General features: G+C 57.5%; 1 protein-coding gene across 3 annotated transcripts in view; it reads left to right on the forward strand.

Annotated features, from left to right (window-relative positions):
• The first annotated feature begins 2,798 nt into the window (after positions 1–2,798).
• NECTIN1 (nectin cell adhesion molecule 1) overlaps positions 2,799–16,808 on the forward strand; it is a 68,492-nt gene continuing 54,482 nt past the window's right edge. For 2 of the 3 annotated variants that reach the window (XM_060017791.1, XM_069540908.1), the window contains exon 1: positions 2,979–3,111. In XM_060017791.1, the coding sequence (XP_059873774.1) occupies positions 3,033–3,111 (79 nt within the window). In that variant the 5' untranslated portion in view covers positions 2,979–3,032. Of the gene's footprint in view, positions 3,112–16,808 lie in introns of all 3 variants that reach the window. The other variant, XM_069540907.1, reaches the window with a different exon arrangement.

Below are 16,808 nucleotides of genomic sequence, written 5' to 3' on the forward strand. Positions count from 1 at the left end.
GCTCTCTTTGGCAGCGAACAACTTCCATCCTATAATATAGTTATTTGAGTGGGGTCGTGGCTCTTGCTGTCTTTGGTGACCTCAGTACATAGCATAGTAGATGCTCAAAAAGATATGTGTTCAGTGAATCATCTATCTGAGTAAACAAGCTCTATCTTATTTCTCTTTGTCCGTTCCTGGCTCCCTTTTCTGTCTACTGCAACCCACCGCACCCGCACACCCACGCGCGCGCACACACACACACACACAACACATACAAGCTGGCACCCATGTTGGTACTTTGCATGTTTCAGGGACTGGTTTAATCCGCCTCCATCTTCTCCACCCAACCCATCCCCAGGCAGCCATGCCAACCCCCAGGCACAGTCTCTCTGGAAGCCCATTTAATGGCAGAAGATCAAAGAAGCCTTACCCAACGATGGAGAGATGGGAGAACGTAAGCGGGGAACTAGCAGGCATTGGTGCATCTGGAACTGCCCCTTCAACCTATCCAGTCCATCTCCTACAAGTGGTCCTATCCTGGAGGAGGTGACAGCCCAATGGTGAATACATCAAGTATTCAGAAGCAGAGTCTGAGACCACTGCAGTGAACTCAATCCAGCACTGGTCCTTATAGGGCCAGACTAGACGACCACACACCAAATTGATAAGGCATTCTCCAGGTAAAACCCTCGTGGTGGCTACCTGGTATTCACTGCCGGTCTCTCCTTTCCCCGAGTCTTAGGTTCAGGTACAGCTTAATGCCTCTCTCCTCCAGCACTTGCCTCTGTCTGATAGATAACTCACTCAGCCCCTGTGTGCCTTCCCCACAGAAGCCTTCCCTGATCCCCACCCCACCCCAGACTGAACTGGGCACTTTCTCTGAGACCCGTCAAATCATGTGTGCACATCTCTGGGACACACCACACACATGAAATGCTTGTTTATAACATCTGCTTCTGTTTGTCTTCCCCCTCTGCCCCCTAACTAGACCGAGTGCGCTTAGGGCAATGACGATGTCTCTGTATCCCCAAGCCCGGTATGGTGTTTGGTACAAAGAAAGCCCAATTACATTTGTTAAATGTAAAAGATGGATGTATGAGTGTGAATATTCACATGAGCACTTTAGTCTACAGGCTTCAGCAGGAAACCAACAGACACTCCAGGACCAGATCCCAAATAATGGGAAAGCGGTGTCCTCCTTGCCCATCCTCTTTCTGCTCTGCCTACTCCCAGGAACTAGAAGTTACATTTTATCAGGAATGGGCCACTCCCCCTCTGCTCCTGCCTGCTGGGCAAAGGGCAGCAATGGGCAAAGGGAGCATTGTCTGGTCAGGCGTCCGGGAAGAACTTGCTTCTCCCTAGCGGGAAACTCTTTCTGTCTGTCTCCTCTTGAGGGAGAGGATGGGGTCCGGAGGGAAGGAACAGAGAGCAGGCGCCGGGCTGCCAAGGGCCCAGAGGGCCCAGCAGCCTTGGCAGGAAGCCAACCACACCCGGATGTGGTGGGTGGTGAATGGGATGGGGCGGAGAGTCCCTGCCTTGCCGCGGACACTGGATGGGTCCCTTTCGCGGGTATCCTGCAAATCGCTCAAAACAGAGGTTCCACAAAGGGGGCAGAGCAAGATTTCTTGCTCTATTTAGGGAGGGGAGGGGGCTTCAGTTTTTGGAAAAGGAACTCCTGAAGGGAGCGTGTATTAGAAAAGACCAGAAACCTCAGCGGCCCCATGTCACCCACGAATGCCCACCACCGACTTCCCTGGCAGCTTCCGGAGGATCCCCCCGCATAGCTGCCTCTCCATTTAGCGTTCAGGTGATGCGGAGAAGCAGGATCTTCTGGGCTCTAATCCGAACCCTGCCACTTTCTGCTCATGCCCCTGGGCGAGCCGCCTTGCCCTTCTTTGGGCCTTTGTTTCCTCATCTGTAAAGTGGGGCCAGGGTGGGAGGAGAGGGCCTGGAGAAGACCTTTCGCCTCGGACACTGCTGGATCCTGGTTTCTCCGTACTGCACGCCCGCTCCTCCACAGCCCCGCCTCCACCCAGTCCTAACTCCACCCCCACCGAGCGGCTTCTCCCCTGACGCCGGCCGCTAGGGGTCACTGCCTCCCTTTGTCAGCGACGGAGGAGGGCGGCTAGCCCTTCGGCCCCCTCCCCGGCGGAAAGGCGACCGAAGGGGCATCTCCCGAGCAGTGGGCCTGAGCGCGACCCCACGGCCCTTGCTAGGGATCCGCCTCTGCCAGGGGCCGGAAGGTGTGCGCGGCGGGGCGGAGGCCGGGGCCGAGCGCGGGCCGCGCGTGGGAGCCAGGAGGGGGTTAACGCTAACCCCTCCCCTTCGGGCTGACATCACGGGGAGAGCGGCTGAGAGGCTGGAGCTCGGCGAGTGAGAGAAAGAGAGGGAGAGGAGCGAGCGCGGCTCGACTCGGTGCCCGGGCAGCTCCACATTGTTGCGGATCGCCGGGACCCGGCAGAGCGAGCAGCTGCGGCGCTGCGGGGACGCGGCGCCCCGGATCGCTCTCCTCGCCTGGAGCCGCACCGCCCGATCGGCTGGGCCGCCGAGCCGCGCGCCCTCCGCCTGGGCCCCGAGCCCACCGCGCCGCCCGCCCGCCGCCCTCGCTCGTCCCGCCGCCCTCGGAGGACGGCCGCCCATGGACGCCTTCAAGTTGGAGCCGAGCGGGAGGGTGTGAGCGCGCCGGGGGCCGGGAGCCCGCGCCGGGCAGCCGGGCGCGCCGGGGGTGGGTCCCTCTCCCCAGCCCGGCTCTGCGTGGAAGAAGAGGGCGGGGACCGGCGCGGGGAGGAGAGCGGAGGAGGAGAAGGGGGTATGACTCGTGCAACTTGCGGCGGGCATCTGCCGAGCCTCTGAGCCGGCGGCCGCCCGGGCCCCGGATTGCGTCCGCGCCGATCCCACCCAGCCCACCCCGCCCCGGCCGACGGCTGAGGTTGACCTGGATCTTCAGAGCGCCCGCCGGCCTGCAGGGATCGCCTTCGTCTTCCGGGCTGCTTTCTGGAGCGCGAGGAGCGCTCTCCTCGCGGTCCCTCTCGCCGGACCCCCGGCCCCCGATGGCTCGGATGGGGCTTGCGGGCGCCGCTGGACTCTGGTGGGGACTCGCTCTCGGCTTGACCGCCTTCTTCCTCCCAGGTAAGCACGTTCCGCCTCTGCCTTTCCCTTCCACACCCCCCCCCCCAATCCAGTGCCTCCCCCGGGGCTGGGAGCTGGATCGCAGGCACGTCTGGGTTGTAGGGAGTGAAAGGAGCCAGAAAAGTTGGGTCACGGCTTAGGTAAGGGGGTAACGGGTGGCACGGAGGAGAAAGAGAGGTTGAGCAGCCGAACAGCCTGCCCTGCAGGGAAGCAGTAGGATGCACATCTCTGTGTAGCAAGAAAGCACTTTCTCCGCGCAGTTTTTCACACAAAAATAATAATATGTAATAGCGTTCTATTTATTCAATAACCAGCTCTCAGCTCCGGAAGCAGTTTGCAAACACTTCATGTTACATAAATGCAAAATAATCACCGTCTCGGGGTACGAGACAACAGCCCCAGGGGGAGGGCGTCAGTCTCGGATCTGGTGGGCTGCAGGGCTTGGCGGATAGCAGGGGGGCTTCGTTTCTTCTACCAGCCCCTTTGCCAGATGGTTTCGGGCGCTGCCGCACCGCGTCGCCCCACCACCGACGCGGAGAGCCCGCTCCTGCGGCAGGGCTCACCTGCGGCTCCTTTACCCGGAGGTTGAGGCCCCGGCGGCGCGAGATCGCAACCTCCCCACCTTGCGCAGGGCTGGGCTTCGCCTCGGAACTGCAATCGCAGTTTGCGGGGGCTCTCCCCGCAGGAGGCACCGCGGGCTTCGTGCCAGCCAGGTAGCTGCGTGACCCACTTTCCCGAGGGTGCCCCGCGTGTCCTTCCTTGAGATGCTGGCGGCCGAGGGGTTAACGCGACGCCCGACCCCGGGGGTGGCCCGCGGTGGCCCCTCTGACGGATGGGGTGGGGGCGGAGGCTGGGACTGGCCCGGGCGTTTTGTGCTGGGGAATGAACTGGAAAATGCGTTTAGGAGGCAAATCCGACCGAGTCCCCTCGCCTGGATTTAACCCTTTGTGTCCCTGGGGAAGCTGCCTGGCTCCCACGGTGGCTGGGGACACCGCGCGCCAGTCGGGGCTGGCGGGTGGAGTGGGGGAGGGGTTTGGGGGAGTTCCTCCAGGCTTCGTGAAGGAAACCTGAGACTACCTCCCGCGCTAGCTAGATGGGGGGCTTGGGAAGGAGGCTGGGCAGAGTGGGGGCTTGGCTGGAGCACGTGGCCCCGGCCTTAGGTGGCAAAATAAGGGGTCGAAGTACAGAGAAACCGGCTCCGCGTGGGGCGAGAATGTTGGGTCTCGGCTGTGTCTGCAGCTCCGCGGAGGAGGTACGTGCGGTGTTGCAGACTCGGAGGGCTGTCTGTTATCTGAGGGCCAGCCACGTTGTGTGTTTTGCGGGGCTGGCCTGCACTTCTGGGAGGGAGGAACCTGGCCGCATTCACTTTTGTACCCCGTCCGCCACCAGCTCACTGCCAGGGCTCCGAAAATGCCTCGGAGTGGCCGATGGCGGAGAAAATGGTTTGTGAAAGTCCGCACCACGGTGCCCCCGGCCCTGCAGCCCGGGGGGCGCTGCCCTGCTAGGTGTGCGGGGTAAGGGTAAGTTCCTGGGCACACAGGTGTCACTGCCCATTTCAAAGAGGCACGGTTGAGTCCCTCCACGCAGCAGGATGGCGGTGAGAATAAGAGGTCTTTATCTTTCCCTGGACCTCCTGGGAAGCCAGCAGGAGATGCTAGAAGCTCAGGCTCTAGCACTTGTCCGACACCGGGGTTTGGGCTTCCGGGAACCCTTCAATCCCATATTACCCACACCCAGTACCCAGCAAAAGGACAGCCTTCCTGAGGCCTGTGTGGACCAGCAAACTAGGGGTTAACCTAATCCTGGGTCAGACAAAGAGCGGGAAGGCTTGGGGAGGGGATGTTCACTGCCCCCCCCCACTCTCCCCTCCTTTTGTTACTCTCTTCCCCAGCTTTGTGGTGCTGTGCTTGGTAGTTCATTCCTTCTTTGGGGGGCTGGAGGCCTGCCCTGCTTCCTCCCACTCAGGAAGTGGGGGCAGGGAGGTGACACTGTCACCTGGCTCAAGTGTAGACACTCCTCCCACCAAAAATCCAGATTGAGGGGGTGGGACGCAGAGAAGGAACCACACAGCTCAGACAGGCAGCTAATACGCCTCCTTGATTGATCGTAATTGTCATGACTGGGTAGCGTCAGTCAGCGGGGCAGCCAGAGTTCCCTGACCCGAGAGCCTCCTCTACCCGGTGCCTGTGGCCCTGGTGCCTCTGTGAGGGGAGGAAGGTGGATGTGGTAGTGCCCACACGACACTTGGACAGAGGCTGGTGGGCCCAGAAGTTGCCCTCCCACACCCCGTTTACCATCACCCTCAGGCACCCTCCTGATTGCCCGCTGCTGCTTCTCTCTGGGGACTTGGCAGCCTGATGCTCCTTTCTGGGTTCTCCTAGGCTATGGCAGGGGGCGTGGAGGGTGGAGGAGAGGAGCCTGGTGGGGGGGGAGCCCCCCCCCCGGGCTGTGTGTGGTGGCCCACGGACTTCAAAACACTCCAAATCCGGCTCTTGATGTGTAAGCACAGAAGTATATTTTCAACAACACAGACTTTACCGGGCAGGGTGGTGAAGCCCCACAAGCCTGTGAGATGAATCTGTTCACTCAGAGGACAGGGCCAGTGGGGCACGGGGGCTGCATCCCAGAGGGACAGGAGGAGCCCGGGAGAGGAAGCAGAGAACCTGTCTTAGAAGCAGGTGCGCTGAGCTGGTGTCCCACCTACACCACACCCTCCCTAATTGGCTTCCCCAAACCTTTTGTCTGGAAAGAGAACACACGCCCCAGGTGTCACGCACACCCTCGGAAGACCTGTCGGGGCCGCAGCACCCCCTTCTCTGCAGCCTATGCAGAGCTCGCTGTCATGGTGGGAAACCTGGGGTGTCAGGACTGTTGGGTTATTCTCCTCTCTCCCCATCGCTCACAGACAGTGGTGTGCTCTGGCTTGCTGGGCAGGACGTTATGGCAAAACCAATCCTGCTAGCCTGGGGTTTGCAGTGCCGGTAAGCAGGAATCCCAGTGCCCATTTCGGAGGCAGCGCTGTGGAATGTCTCAGACTCTGATTCAAGGCCAGATCGTCAAGGCTGGAAGGGAGGAGGAGATACGGCAGAGCCTGGGCCCAGCACCCTGGGCTGAGTGGTCTAGAAAGTGTCTCTGAGCCTGACTCTCTGTGTTTACGGGACAGGCCGCCCCTTGTCGCCTGATACTGGCCTAGGCTCTGATATCCATTCCCTTCTCGGCTGCTCAGCTTTGCACAATGAATCCACCTCGTTGGCCTGACCCGGGACCCAGTTGTGCACTGCCAGGATGGTCTCCGGCCAGAACCCTAGTGCTGACGGCTGAGCAAGTGGGCCAGGCTGGGGAGGGTGGGGGGCAGGGGGGCAGCCCCAGTTGCTGTGCCCATGATACTGCCATTGTTTAGCAGCTGACTAATGTTCATTGTTCAGCACAAACAGAAAATACCCAAGGGAGGTGTGAATATACCTTCAATTTTCCTGATTGTATCTTTCCTGGTTAACCTGGTAAACTGAATGGCTCCTACCTGCTGGGGGAGTCAGTGAGGGTGTCTGTATACTCACCTGTTACGCTGATTTGTTTTTTTTTAACTTTGAAGGTTAGCCAGTGAGCCAGGCTAGAATGGCCATCAGCCAGCTGTGGGGCTTAGGCTGTAACATTTTTGACAATCTGCCTATGGCCTCACCTTCAGTATAGAGTGGGTGCACACACACATGTGCAAGACTGTGTGTGCATGTGTTGGTCATCTACAATTTACTGTGCACGTGCAGACCCATGGGGACTAGGACGAGGAGGTGTGTGCACTGGGATCTATGGGTCACCATGGTGCAGGGGCCATAAATACACATCAAATATATATTCACATGCAATTGATTTCTTATGGCTTTCCAACTAGGATTTTGTGAGTGGCCGTGAGCCTTGGTAACACCTGTGTTTATGTCAGAGTGTCAGTGAGGGTGACTTTGGAGGAGACCTAAGATTTGCCCTTAGCCAGCTCCTTCCAAGATGAGCTGTCATATCCTTTGGGGTTGGGAAGCCTGGACACTGCCTTATTTTTCTGCTCTGCCCTTGGCCTTAGACTGGGCCACTGCATCCTCACGGGGGATGCTCACCTGGAGAGACTTTCCGCTGCTTCTCAGGATTCCTGAACGGCTGGGAGGGGCCACAAGAAATAGAGTTTCAGCTACTATTTTGGCATCTTTGCTTCCTGCATGAATATTTGGGGAAAAGGATCAGCTGGAGAAAGGGGATGTACTCTGGGCATTTAAAAAGGAGCTCTTGAGTCGTGGGCTGTGAAAAGCCCTGCTGAACCATATGTGTGCCCAGGTTGGCAACATACATGTACCTGGAAGCATCCCAGTTCATTCAGCAGAAAGCAGGAGCCCCCTTGTTGAAAAGGCAAGCGGGGATGAGGGGCAAGGAGTGGGGAAGAGGCCAGTCCTGGGATCCCAGGACCCTGTGCCCGAGTCCAGCTGGTAAATGTTTCTGCCCCATGATGCCCGCCCCTCTCCATAGAGACCAGGTCTGCAGAGCCAGCAGCAGATGTGCTGGCTGGGGCAGGAGGTAACTTAAGATCTGAGCAGGGATCACCTTGCACAGGGAAAGCCCTGAGCTGGAGATAACAGCCCTTAGTCCGGTTAACCCTTTAAGCTCTGGATTCTCTTGTGCTGTTTGGAGCTGGGAAATGGGGAGAGGGAAAAGATAGGAGAAAACACATCAAACCTAATATCTGAACACTGACAAGGAGAGATGAACTCAGTGCAACAGGAGAGATTCAAGAAGGACACAAAGAAGGTCTTCCTGACAGCAGACTGCAGGCTCTTCAGGGCAATGGATAATCCCAAGGTTTATTCTGGGGTAGCAGAGGGGCAATGCTTATGTATTCTCAGGGACTCATGGGATCTGTGCCTTTCACAGTCTTCTGGGGTAGAGTAGCAGTGGTCCCAGGCCCCAGTCAAGAGGGAGCAGCACATAGCTCAGTTCCTCTTCCCACAACCTGGAGATCACCCCATCTTGGCCACCCAGCAGAGTGAGAGAGCAAAGCAAGGCCAGCTGGACTGGATTTGAATCCCATCTCCACCAATTGCCAGTTGAGTAGACTTGGTTAAGTTGCTTTGTAGGCCTCAGTTTTCCCATCCGTAAAATGGGTTTCTGCTGATACAGCTTTCAAAGGAGGTTTGTGAAGATTAGATCGACAGTAATGTATGAAAAGTGCTTAGTGCATTGCCAGGCATGCGATAAATGTTCAGTAGTGGTAGCTGCTCTTGTTCCCTACACCTTTCCTCTGAGTGGTCCTGGCCCCCACTGTGTCTGCCAGCTGGGCAGTGCCGACTTCACAGTCCCTTGAGAAAGAACCACTCAGCTGCCTGCCCACTGCTGACCTCTCTTCCCCACCCGGAAATGATGGCAAAGGCTGCAGCAGCCCTGGGGGACTCAGGTGGCCTGGTTGGCTGCAGGCACCTACCTGAGCCCAGCCCTGGTGGTCATGTATGGCACGAGCAGCAGGTGCTGTGCACCTTTGTTCTGCAGCCTGTCACCGAGCGCTCTCCCCTGCACCTGCCTCACTCCCTGGCTGGGGCCCAGCTGGGCACCATGGCCCATCTGGAGTGCTGGCTGGGGCAGCAGCCTGAGGCTGGCATGGAGGGCCTGGGACTCAGCCCCTGCAAACTTCCACACTTGGGAGAAGAGTGGGCCACAGGACCCTTTCCCAGCAGTCCACGGTACCGGCTCTTCAGGCAAGATGGTACAGTCCGAGAGGTAGAGAATCTGTCCTGGGGTCATGCCCTTCTCGCTGGCAGAAAGTCCTTTTGGTTTCTCCAGCTGAAGGCTCAGTCCTTTCACCAATAATAATAAAGATGGTTGTGACAGTCTTTTCAGTTCATAGTTTCAGCTGATCCTCTCAGTGACCCCATGTGAAGGGTATCAGTAGCTCTCCCATTTTACAGATGAGAAAGGTGAGGTGTAGGTTTAGTACCTTGCTGACCATTTCATGCCAGTGTAGCCAAATTAGATTTCAAGTCTTCTGACTACAAATTCAGTAGATGAGGAAGATGAGATGGGCTGGGCTGGACAGATGCGGAAGAGGCTGAACCAGGCCACGAGAGAATGTGTCCGGTGAGGTGGTCATTCACTTTGCCAGCAACCACCAGCTTACACTCTCCCCGACAACAAGCAGAGCATGGCGGCTCCCTGGAGAAATGAGGGATAAGTTAAGGATCTAGGTTGGAGGGTGGCAGCTGGAGCTGACCACAGAGCCCAGGTTGGCACAGAGCACAAGATGCCCAACAACAGAACAGCTTGGGGGAGGGGGCATGTCAAGGGGAGCATGTCCTTTCAGATGCTAGAGCACCACTCCCAGGGATCCGACCTGAGACGTGGGCACGACCCCTGAGGTGTAAGCACAGAGCCTCCGGGCACAGGCAGGCACACAGCCAGCGTGTGGGCCTGGCCCGGGGCAGAGCGGTGCTCAGACAGCATTGTGGACTTGACTGGAACAGTGGAGGGGGTGGGGCGGGGATTTGGTAGGCAGAGTCGATTCCCTCTCCTAGGCTATCCCCCACCCCTCTCTGGTCCACGCAGACCCCAATTTCATTCCCAGTTTATGAGAAGTCTCATTACCAAGCCACAGACAATAAAACCCGCCTGGCCACTCTGGCCCGGATCTCATTAGAGGACATTAGTTCCGCTGGCTTGGTGGCTCCGTTGGGACACAGCTGCAGGCGTGGCCCAGGCAGCAAAACAGGCCAATGGCCATGGGCACAAGCATGTCCCATTGGGAGTTCGAGTTTGATCTGTGGGCCTAAGCAGGGTCCTCCTTCCCCACCCGCACCCACACATTCCTGGAATGCACGTTCCCCAAAGCTGGGAACATGGAGTCCCTCCTGCCCACTTGGACCCTCAGTTCTGCTCCCCACCTTAAGGAGGCAAGGACACAGCTCCCTCCAGGGCTACGCATAGGAGTCCGCCTTCTCTGAGAAGCTCAGCAGATCACTGTCATTCCATAGAAGAGGGCACGGGGACAGCACGCCCACCTCCACACACAGATCTGAGAGCCACGTCCTAGCAGCAGAGGTGGCGTCTGGAGCCTTCCACACGGCCTTGGCCTGAATCTTAGCCCATCTTACTGTCCAAAAGGTGGGGGTAGAGACCTGGAGACCCCATGTGAGAAGCATTTTTCATTCCCTATAGATGCAGTTTCACCAGCTGACAGCCTCCACAGGGGCTTCCTGGCCCCTCTCCTCTCCCCAAGGTGGAGTGACTTGCCCACAGTCGCTGTGATGGAGCCCTGGTTCCATCTTGGGGTTCTTCCCACCAAAGACGGGATTCTTTCTTTCTTAGCAGATTCTGGTGTCTGTTGCCAGCCAGCCCCTCTGCCTGTGCCCTCCCCCTCTGCTTTATCTTTCTTCCCCCGCAGACCAGCCAGTCACCACCATACCACCAGGGCTCAGTGAACGTAGCCATGAAAAACAAGACGAGGGTAAAGAAAACCATGCCCCTTCTTGGAGCCTCGGTCTTGTAGAGGAAGGAGAGTGCCAGGCCGGAGTAATTGGTTCTTAGCGCACACGGGCTCACTTGGTGTTCTCCACGCGGGGGTCACACAGGCCAGCCCACACTTCAGCACGTGAGCGCCCGCCAAATCAGTCAGCGGAGGTGGGAGCGCCAAGCTGTTTGGGAAGACATCGGCAAGTCAGCCCTGCTCTGGAGAAACGGGGGCTGGAGATCTATGCCAGCCCCTGATGCTCCCCTGTAAGGCCCTGTAGCTTGTCTGGAATTCGAGCCCCAAGTGGGATTGGTGGGCTGACTCCATGGGCTCCATTCCCTGACCCCTGAGCAGCGCCCCAGGTATCCCCTCCGTCACTCCTGGTCTCTCCTGGGCAAATGCTGTCAGCTGCTGGGACAAAGGAAGTAGACGAGGTGCCTCAGAGCCGAGCCAGCCTTGCCGCCACTTGACCCACTTGACGTGGATCCCACTGCAGGAGGGGCTGGTGGCAGTGTCCTCATTCGGGGACTCCTGCAGCAGCCCCTGGCTCACCTCCATCCCCAACTCCTGGCTCTCTGGCTCCAAACTGCCTACACTGCTTCTTGGATGAATATACCTAAAACGTGCCTGAGAAGGATACTCACACGCCCAGAAGCCTTTGACGGCTGCCCCCTCTCTGGCTCAGCTCCCACCACCTCTCCGGGCATGGCAGGCCCAGCCAGCCACACACCTCATGCTTTCCCACCTCAGTGCCTTTACACGTGCTGTTCCCCCCAAAGCGCCCTTATTTCCCATATCCAAAATGAGGTCGAGAGCTACTCTTATCATGAAGCCCCCAGCTGGAGATAACCTCTCTCACTCAAAGCCCCCACCTCCCGTCCCCAGCACCTCATCCATGCCACCCAAGGCAATAACCACTCTGCATCTTGCTATAGTTATTTGGGCCTGGGATTTATCTTCATAAGACTGAGAGCTCCAAAAGGACAGGGCCCATTGTTGATAGAGCTTGGAATCCCTAGGGCCTTGCACAGGGTTGGCCACACCATGGGCTATCTGATAGCACTGTAGTAGGTGGATACATCATTGCATAGTACATGCTAAGTGGATATGTCGTTGCTTGTTTGGACAGTGATGATGATAACAATAACAGCAAACTGTTATCAAGAGTTTTTAGACACTCAGACACTGTTGTAAACATCTTACGTGTAATAACTTGTTCGGTGTCTTTAACATATGAACAAAGGAGACCTGAGCAGAGGTTAGGTAACTCACCTCTGGTCACATAGCTAGTAAGTGGCAAAGGCAGGATTCAGGTCCAGTGTCCATGATCCTACCACTTGGCTAAGCTGCCTCTCTTCTGGGTGATGGAAGAAGACAGCTTACTAAGCCTGGAGTAACACAGGACCTTGCCTCAAGAATGCCCATCCCCCGGGCTTCCCTGGTGGCGCAGTGGTTGAGAGTCCGCCTGCCGATGCGGGGGACACGGGTTCGTGCCCCGGTCTGGGAGGATCCCACATGCCACGGAGCGGCTGGGCCCGTGAGCCATGGCTGCTGAGCCTGCGCGTCCGGAGCCTGTGCTCCGCAGCGGGAGAGGTCACAACAGTGAGAGGCCCGCGTACCGCAAAAAAAAAAAAAAAAAAAAAAAGAATGCCCATCCCCGCCGCGTAGCATCTTATAGCCTACGCTCCTGCTCCCTTTGATGGTGCAGGAATGACCTGGGGCCTCCCTGGAGCATTGGGGAGTCATTAGTGCTTATCATCAGGGAGTTTCGGCTGTGGTTACTACTTATCCTTCGGATACCTTACAAGTACTAAAAGTACAGTTGTTACATTCCTGGTATATCCCGCCACCGTCACCGTTGTGTCTTGGGAGTATTAATGTGCCTGTGCTAGAGGGAAATGTCTTGACATTATTGCTCTTTCATCCCCTGAGCCTTTGAGCATCACTGATGCCGTTTGGGGGCCTCCCACCATGTTTCACTGTGAGACTAGAGGCAGGTGTAATAGCTCCTCCCAGAGAATCTGCCTGGAACTGCCACCAGCAGGTGTTCCCAGGCTGGCCCCAGATCCTGGGTGGGTCCACAGCTCAGCAAACTGATCCTATGCCAGGGCCTGTCCTAAGCTTCCGGAAGGTTCCCGTCCCTCTTGCCCTCACCCAGAGATCCCAAAAGATGGCAAGGGAGGTGGCCCCTACCTGGGGAGAGGGGCAGGGAGAGGACTTAGGGCGTTCACATGTGCCAGCTGCTTTGATCTCCTGGGATGAAAGGGCCTGGTTCTTCCTGTACCACGGGCAGGTTCAAGACAGGGAGCGGGGGACAGAGGCATTGGCCGCCTTGCAGCTGAGGTATCGAACTGTCCCAAGAAGGAGGATCGTGGGAGCGGAAAAATCAAAACCCTTTCCCAGTGTTGTGGTCGCGGACCAAGAGTGGACTCCAGATGGCTCACGTGTGATCGTCCCCTCGAGGGTCACCTGGGGCCAGTGCTCCTCCAGCACTCCCTGACCCTGCAGATTACCACGGGTGCTCAGGCCTCACAAACTCCCTTGCTTAATTAGGAAGGTAACTCAGCTGCAAAACAGTCATCTGATATGTTTCGACGCCAAAGAGAAATTCCTCCTAGACCCTCTGCTGTTCTAGATTATCCATGCTCCGTTAGTTTGAATTACGGTGCAACTTCTGTGGCCCAGACACAGGCCAGAGCTATGCGATCGGTTCCTGGAGCTGGAATCCTCCCGGCACCCGGGAAGTACTTGGAAGCATAGGAGGAAGGAGGGCTTAAGACCCATCTGCCCTCCATGCAAACCTAAGGATTGCCTTGTCAGCACAAAGGAGCCAGCTCTGCCCAGAGCCTGCCTGCCCCGGAGCCTGCGATGCCCACGGGCGCTTTTGAGTCAAGCCACTTTGGTGCCTTCTAGGCCAGGCCTCCTTTGAGGGTTTTAAGTCAATGGCAGAAGCTTCTACAGCGGCTTCTGGGTAAAACTTGGAGCAGAGGCAGGGACGGGCTTCTCCCTGAGTGTGAATAAGATCCGAGTGGAACAGCCACACTGCACTGGATTATTTTATTATGATTGCCCACCTCCCCCATCCCCAAACCATCCTGATCTCATTGGCCTAGATTGCTGCATATCTCAGAATGATGGATGGGCTGCCTCTCCCTTCCCAGGCAGGGTGGCCGGCCCTGCTACCGAGACACCTCCGCCCCAGCCCCTTCCCAGATTTATTCCCTGTGTTTACGGTGCCCGGAGAGTAATCAGTGTCCTGGGCCGGCTGCGCACCCTGATTATCTCTGCTCGGTTGATGGATGAGGCTTTGGGGAACTTAGATGACAACCCCCTGCCCCTGCTCCCCTGTGCCCTCCCCTGCCTGGGCCTCAGCACCCTTCCCAACCTTCGACGCCTCCCAGGAGTCAGATAACGGGCCTCTGGGCTGGAACCGAAGGAGCGGGTAGTCGTGGAGGAGGAGAGGTGACGGTCTTTGGCCTCCCACCTCTCAGCACTGCTGTGGGGTAACTGGAAAGGGTCTCTGTGGCTCCCCCTTCCCTCCAGGGAGCCTGGGACAGCGGGCAGACAGTGCCACCAGCTAGCTTCTCTGCAAGTCAGCCCCCCCCCCCCCACGCACACACACACAGCCCAGCTCTGCTCAGAAGCACCCTTCCCAGAAAACAGCTCCATTATCCTCTCCCATCTCCCATCACTCCATTACTCCTACCCCCTTGGCACTTGTGTACACAGTTTGCACTGTAATGATAATTTGTGCTGGTTTATGTGTTTCTTTACAAGTGTTTTTATGTCCTCTGTGTGTGTATGAGAGAGGTTTATGGTTTGTGTGTGTATGTGTGTGCCCATGCATGAGGTCACGTGCTCTGTGCGTGTGTGTGTCTCTGCTCCTGATCACACTCTGATTGCCATCTTCTCCCCCCGCGGAGGTGGGGGGCTCTCACCCAGCTCCCTGCGGGGAGGGCAGAGTCTGGATCCTGGGGGGTGAGGGGAAGAGTAGGGAGAGGTAGGCAATCAAAGATGATGGCTGTCGAGGCAGGGTCTGCACTGTCCCCCAGCCACCAGTCAGAGAATGCAGAAGGTCAATCTTAGATAACTGTTTTGTCTATAGGATCACAAACAACTGGTTTGACTATATTTTTCCCAGCAAATTGACTGAACCCACTGTTTGTTTTGGAGCCAAGCGGTCTCTGCCTTTTATTACTTACATGTGGCCGTGTATATACCTATGTCTTGTCTTCTCCAGACTTGAGTTCCCGTCACTGGAAAATGGGGATGTGATACTGGGAGGTTTAGAAGGGGTGAAGAATGCATGTGGCCACGTGGTGTGATTAGCACGGTGCCTGGTACAGAGCGAGTCTTCACACCACTTGGCTGTTATGAGCTACTGCCCGCCTGGGGACCCCGGGTCTAGAGGAAGGTCACTTCCCAGGGGCTGGGAAGCCAGGCCCAGGAGCCCTCCCAGCAGTTCATGACCCACTGGGTGGGGTATCCCTCAGCAGGGCTCCTGTGACCTCTCCATGGTGATGAACTCAGGAAGAGTCAGGCGCTCAGGCCCCTGGTCTCCTGGAAAACCACCCGCCTGCCCAGATGGTCACCTGGAAAGGTGCCTGGTGACCCTTGGAGCCATCCTGTGCCCCCTTCTTAAAGGGTAGTTAGAAGCAAGAGTTACACGCCCTCGACCAAGGTACCCCAGGTGCAGGAGTCCGGCTGCCCCCAGGGCCCGATGCCAGCCCTTATGGAACTCCCACTGCCCTGGGTGTGTGGTGGGAGAGGGGTGGTAGGCCCATTCCTGCACCCACTCAACCCCGTGTGCACTGATGCCTCCAGTACAGCATGGGACAGCGCCAGCCCTCTGACCTCACACACAGCAGGTGACACCTCAGAGTGCCACCTCTGCATGCCCGTAAGACAGTGGCCTGGCTGGGAGATGGAGAGGAGGAGCTGGGGCCTCATGAGGTAATTGCCTAAGCCCATCACTCTCCCTAAACTCTCCCTGCTGGGACATGAAGAGGCGGGGGTGACTATTAAAGGCGGGTTATACATCTGAGCCCACCTGTCCCCTCCCAGCCCCAGGTCTGGGAAGAGCCTCCCAGCCGGGCCCTCAGCTGAGGATACCTCCTGCCTTGTAGGTGAAGGTGGGGAGGACCAGAAGAGTGAGGCACAGAACCTTAGAGTCTCAGGGTTGGAAGGGGAGTCAAATAATGTAACACCCATTCGCTTCTTAAAACCCCCCAACCACATCCCTACCTGTTGGTTGATCATCCAGCTTCAGCATGAATACCCGCAGTGATGGGGAACTCACCACCCTACATGGAAGCCCATACAGCTCTAACTGCCCCCAATTCTTCCTGGTACTGAGCTGAAGCCTGTATCCCTGAAGCTCCCACCTCTTAGTCCTGTTTCTACCCCCTTGGAATCCTGTAGAACACATCTGATTCTGCACATGGGGGTCCTCCAGGCATTTAAAGATGGCCTCTGGCACCCGGAGTCTTCTCTCCCATGAACTCAGCCAGCCAAGTCTGATACCCTCTCCTTCTCAGATGCTTTCCTGGGAACCAAGTTGTCTAGATCCCCGGTAACAGGTGTGGTGCTCCAAACGCCGGCGGACTGGCCCCGGGATTTCAGCCTAGGCGCCCCCAGCTGCAATCGCTGTCCCAGGGGCCAGGAGGAGGGAGTGGGTTAGCTGCCTTCACCCGTCCCCACCTCCACCTCACCTCTTCCCAGCCCCTGTTTTCCTTTGGATTAACAATAAATTGCAGTGAAAGATCCGTTTATCTCCAGTGGGAATTAAGGAATTAAGCTGGTGAGGGGCCTGAGAGAGGGAGCATATTGCAGAGAATCAGGGCATAGAGGACAGTGGGGAGGGCGGGGGACCCTCTGCCTGCAGTCACCTCACTGTGACGGGGTGGGGGCAGCCCCCTAATTCTCCCAGCAGCCTGTGCCCTAACTGGCACAGGTGGGGACCGGTTGGAATGGGTGTGGTCACCGGTGGGAGGCGGTGCCCACAGGGATGCCTCGGGGGTGGGGGGGGTCTCCTGGCAGCCTCTCCTGTCGCCCCTTGGTGTCTCGTGCCATTGTGCAGTGGCTCTGTGGCATGTCACGGCGCTGGGAGCGCGAGCCACGGCATGTGGCGGGGTGAGGCACCTCACCATCTGACCTTGTGATACACAGACTGTGATACAGATTCTGCAGCCGCAAGCCTGTCCCCCCACCACCACCACCACCA

The sequence above is a fragment of the Delphinus delphis genome, chromosome 8, assembly GCF_949987515.2.
Source record: "Delphinus delphis chromosome 8, mDelDel1.2, whole genome shotgun sequence".
NCBI lineage: Eukaryota > Metazoa > Chordata > Mammalia > Artiodactyla > Delphinidae > Delphinus > Delphinus delphis.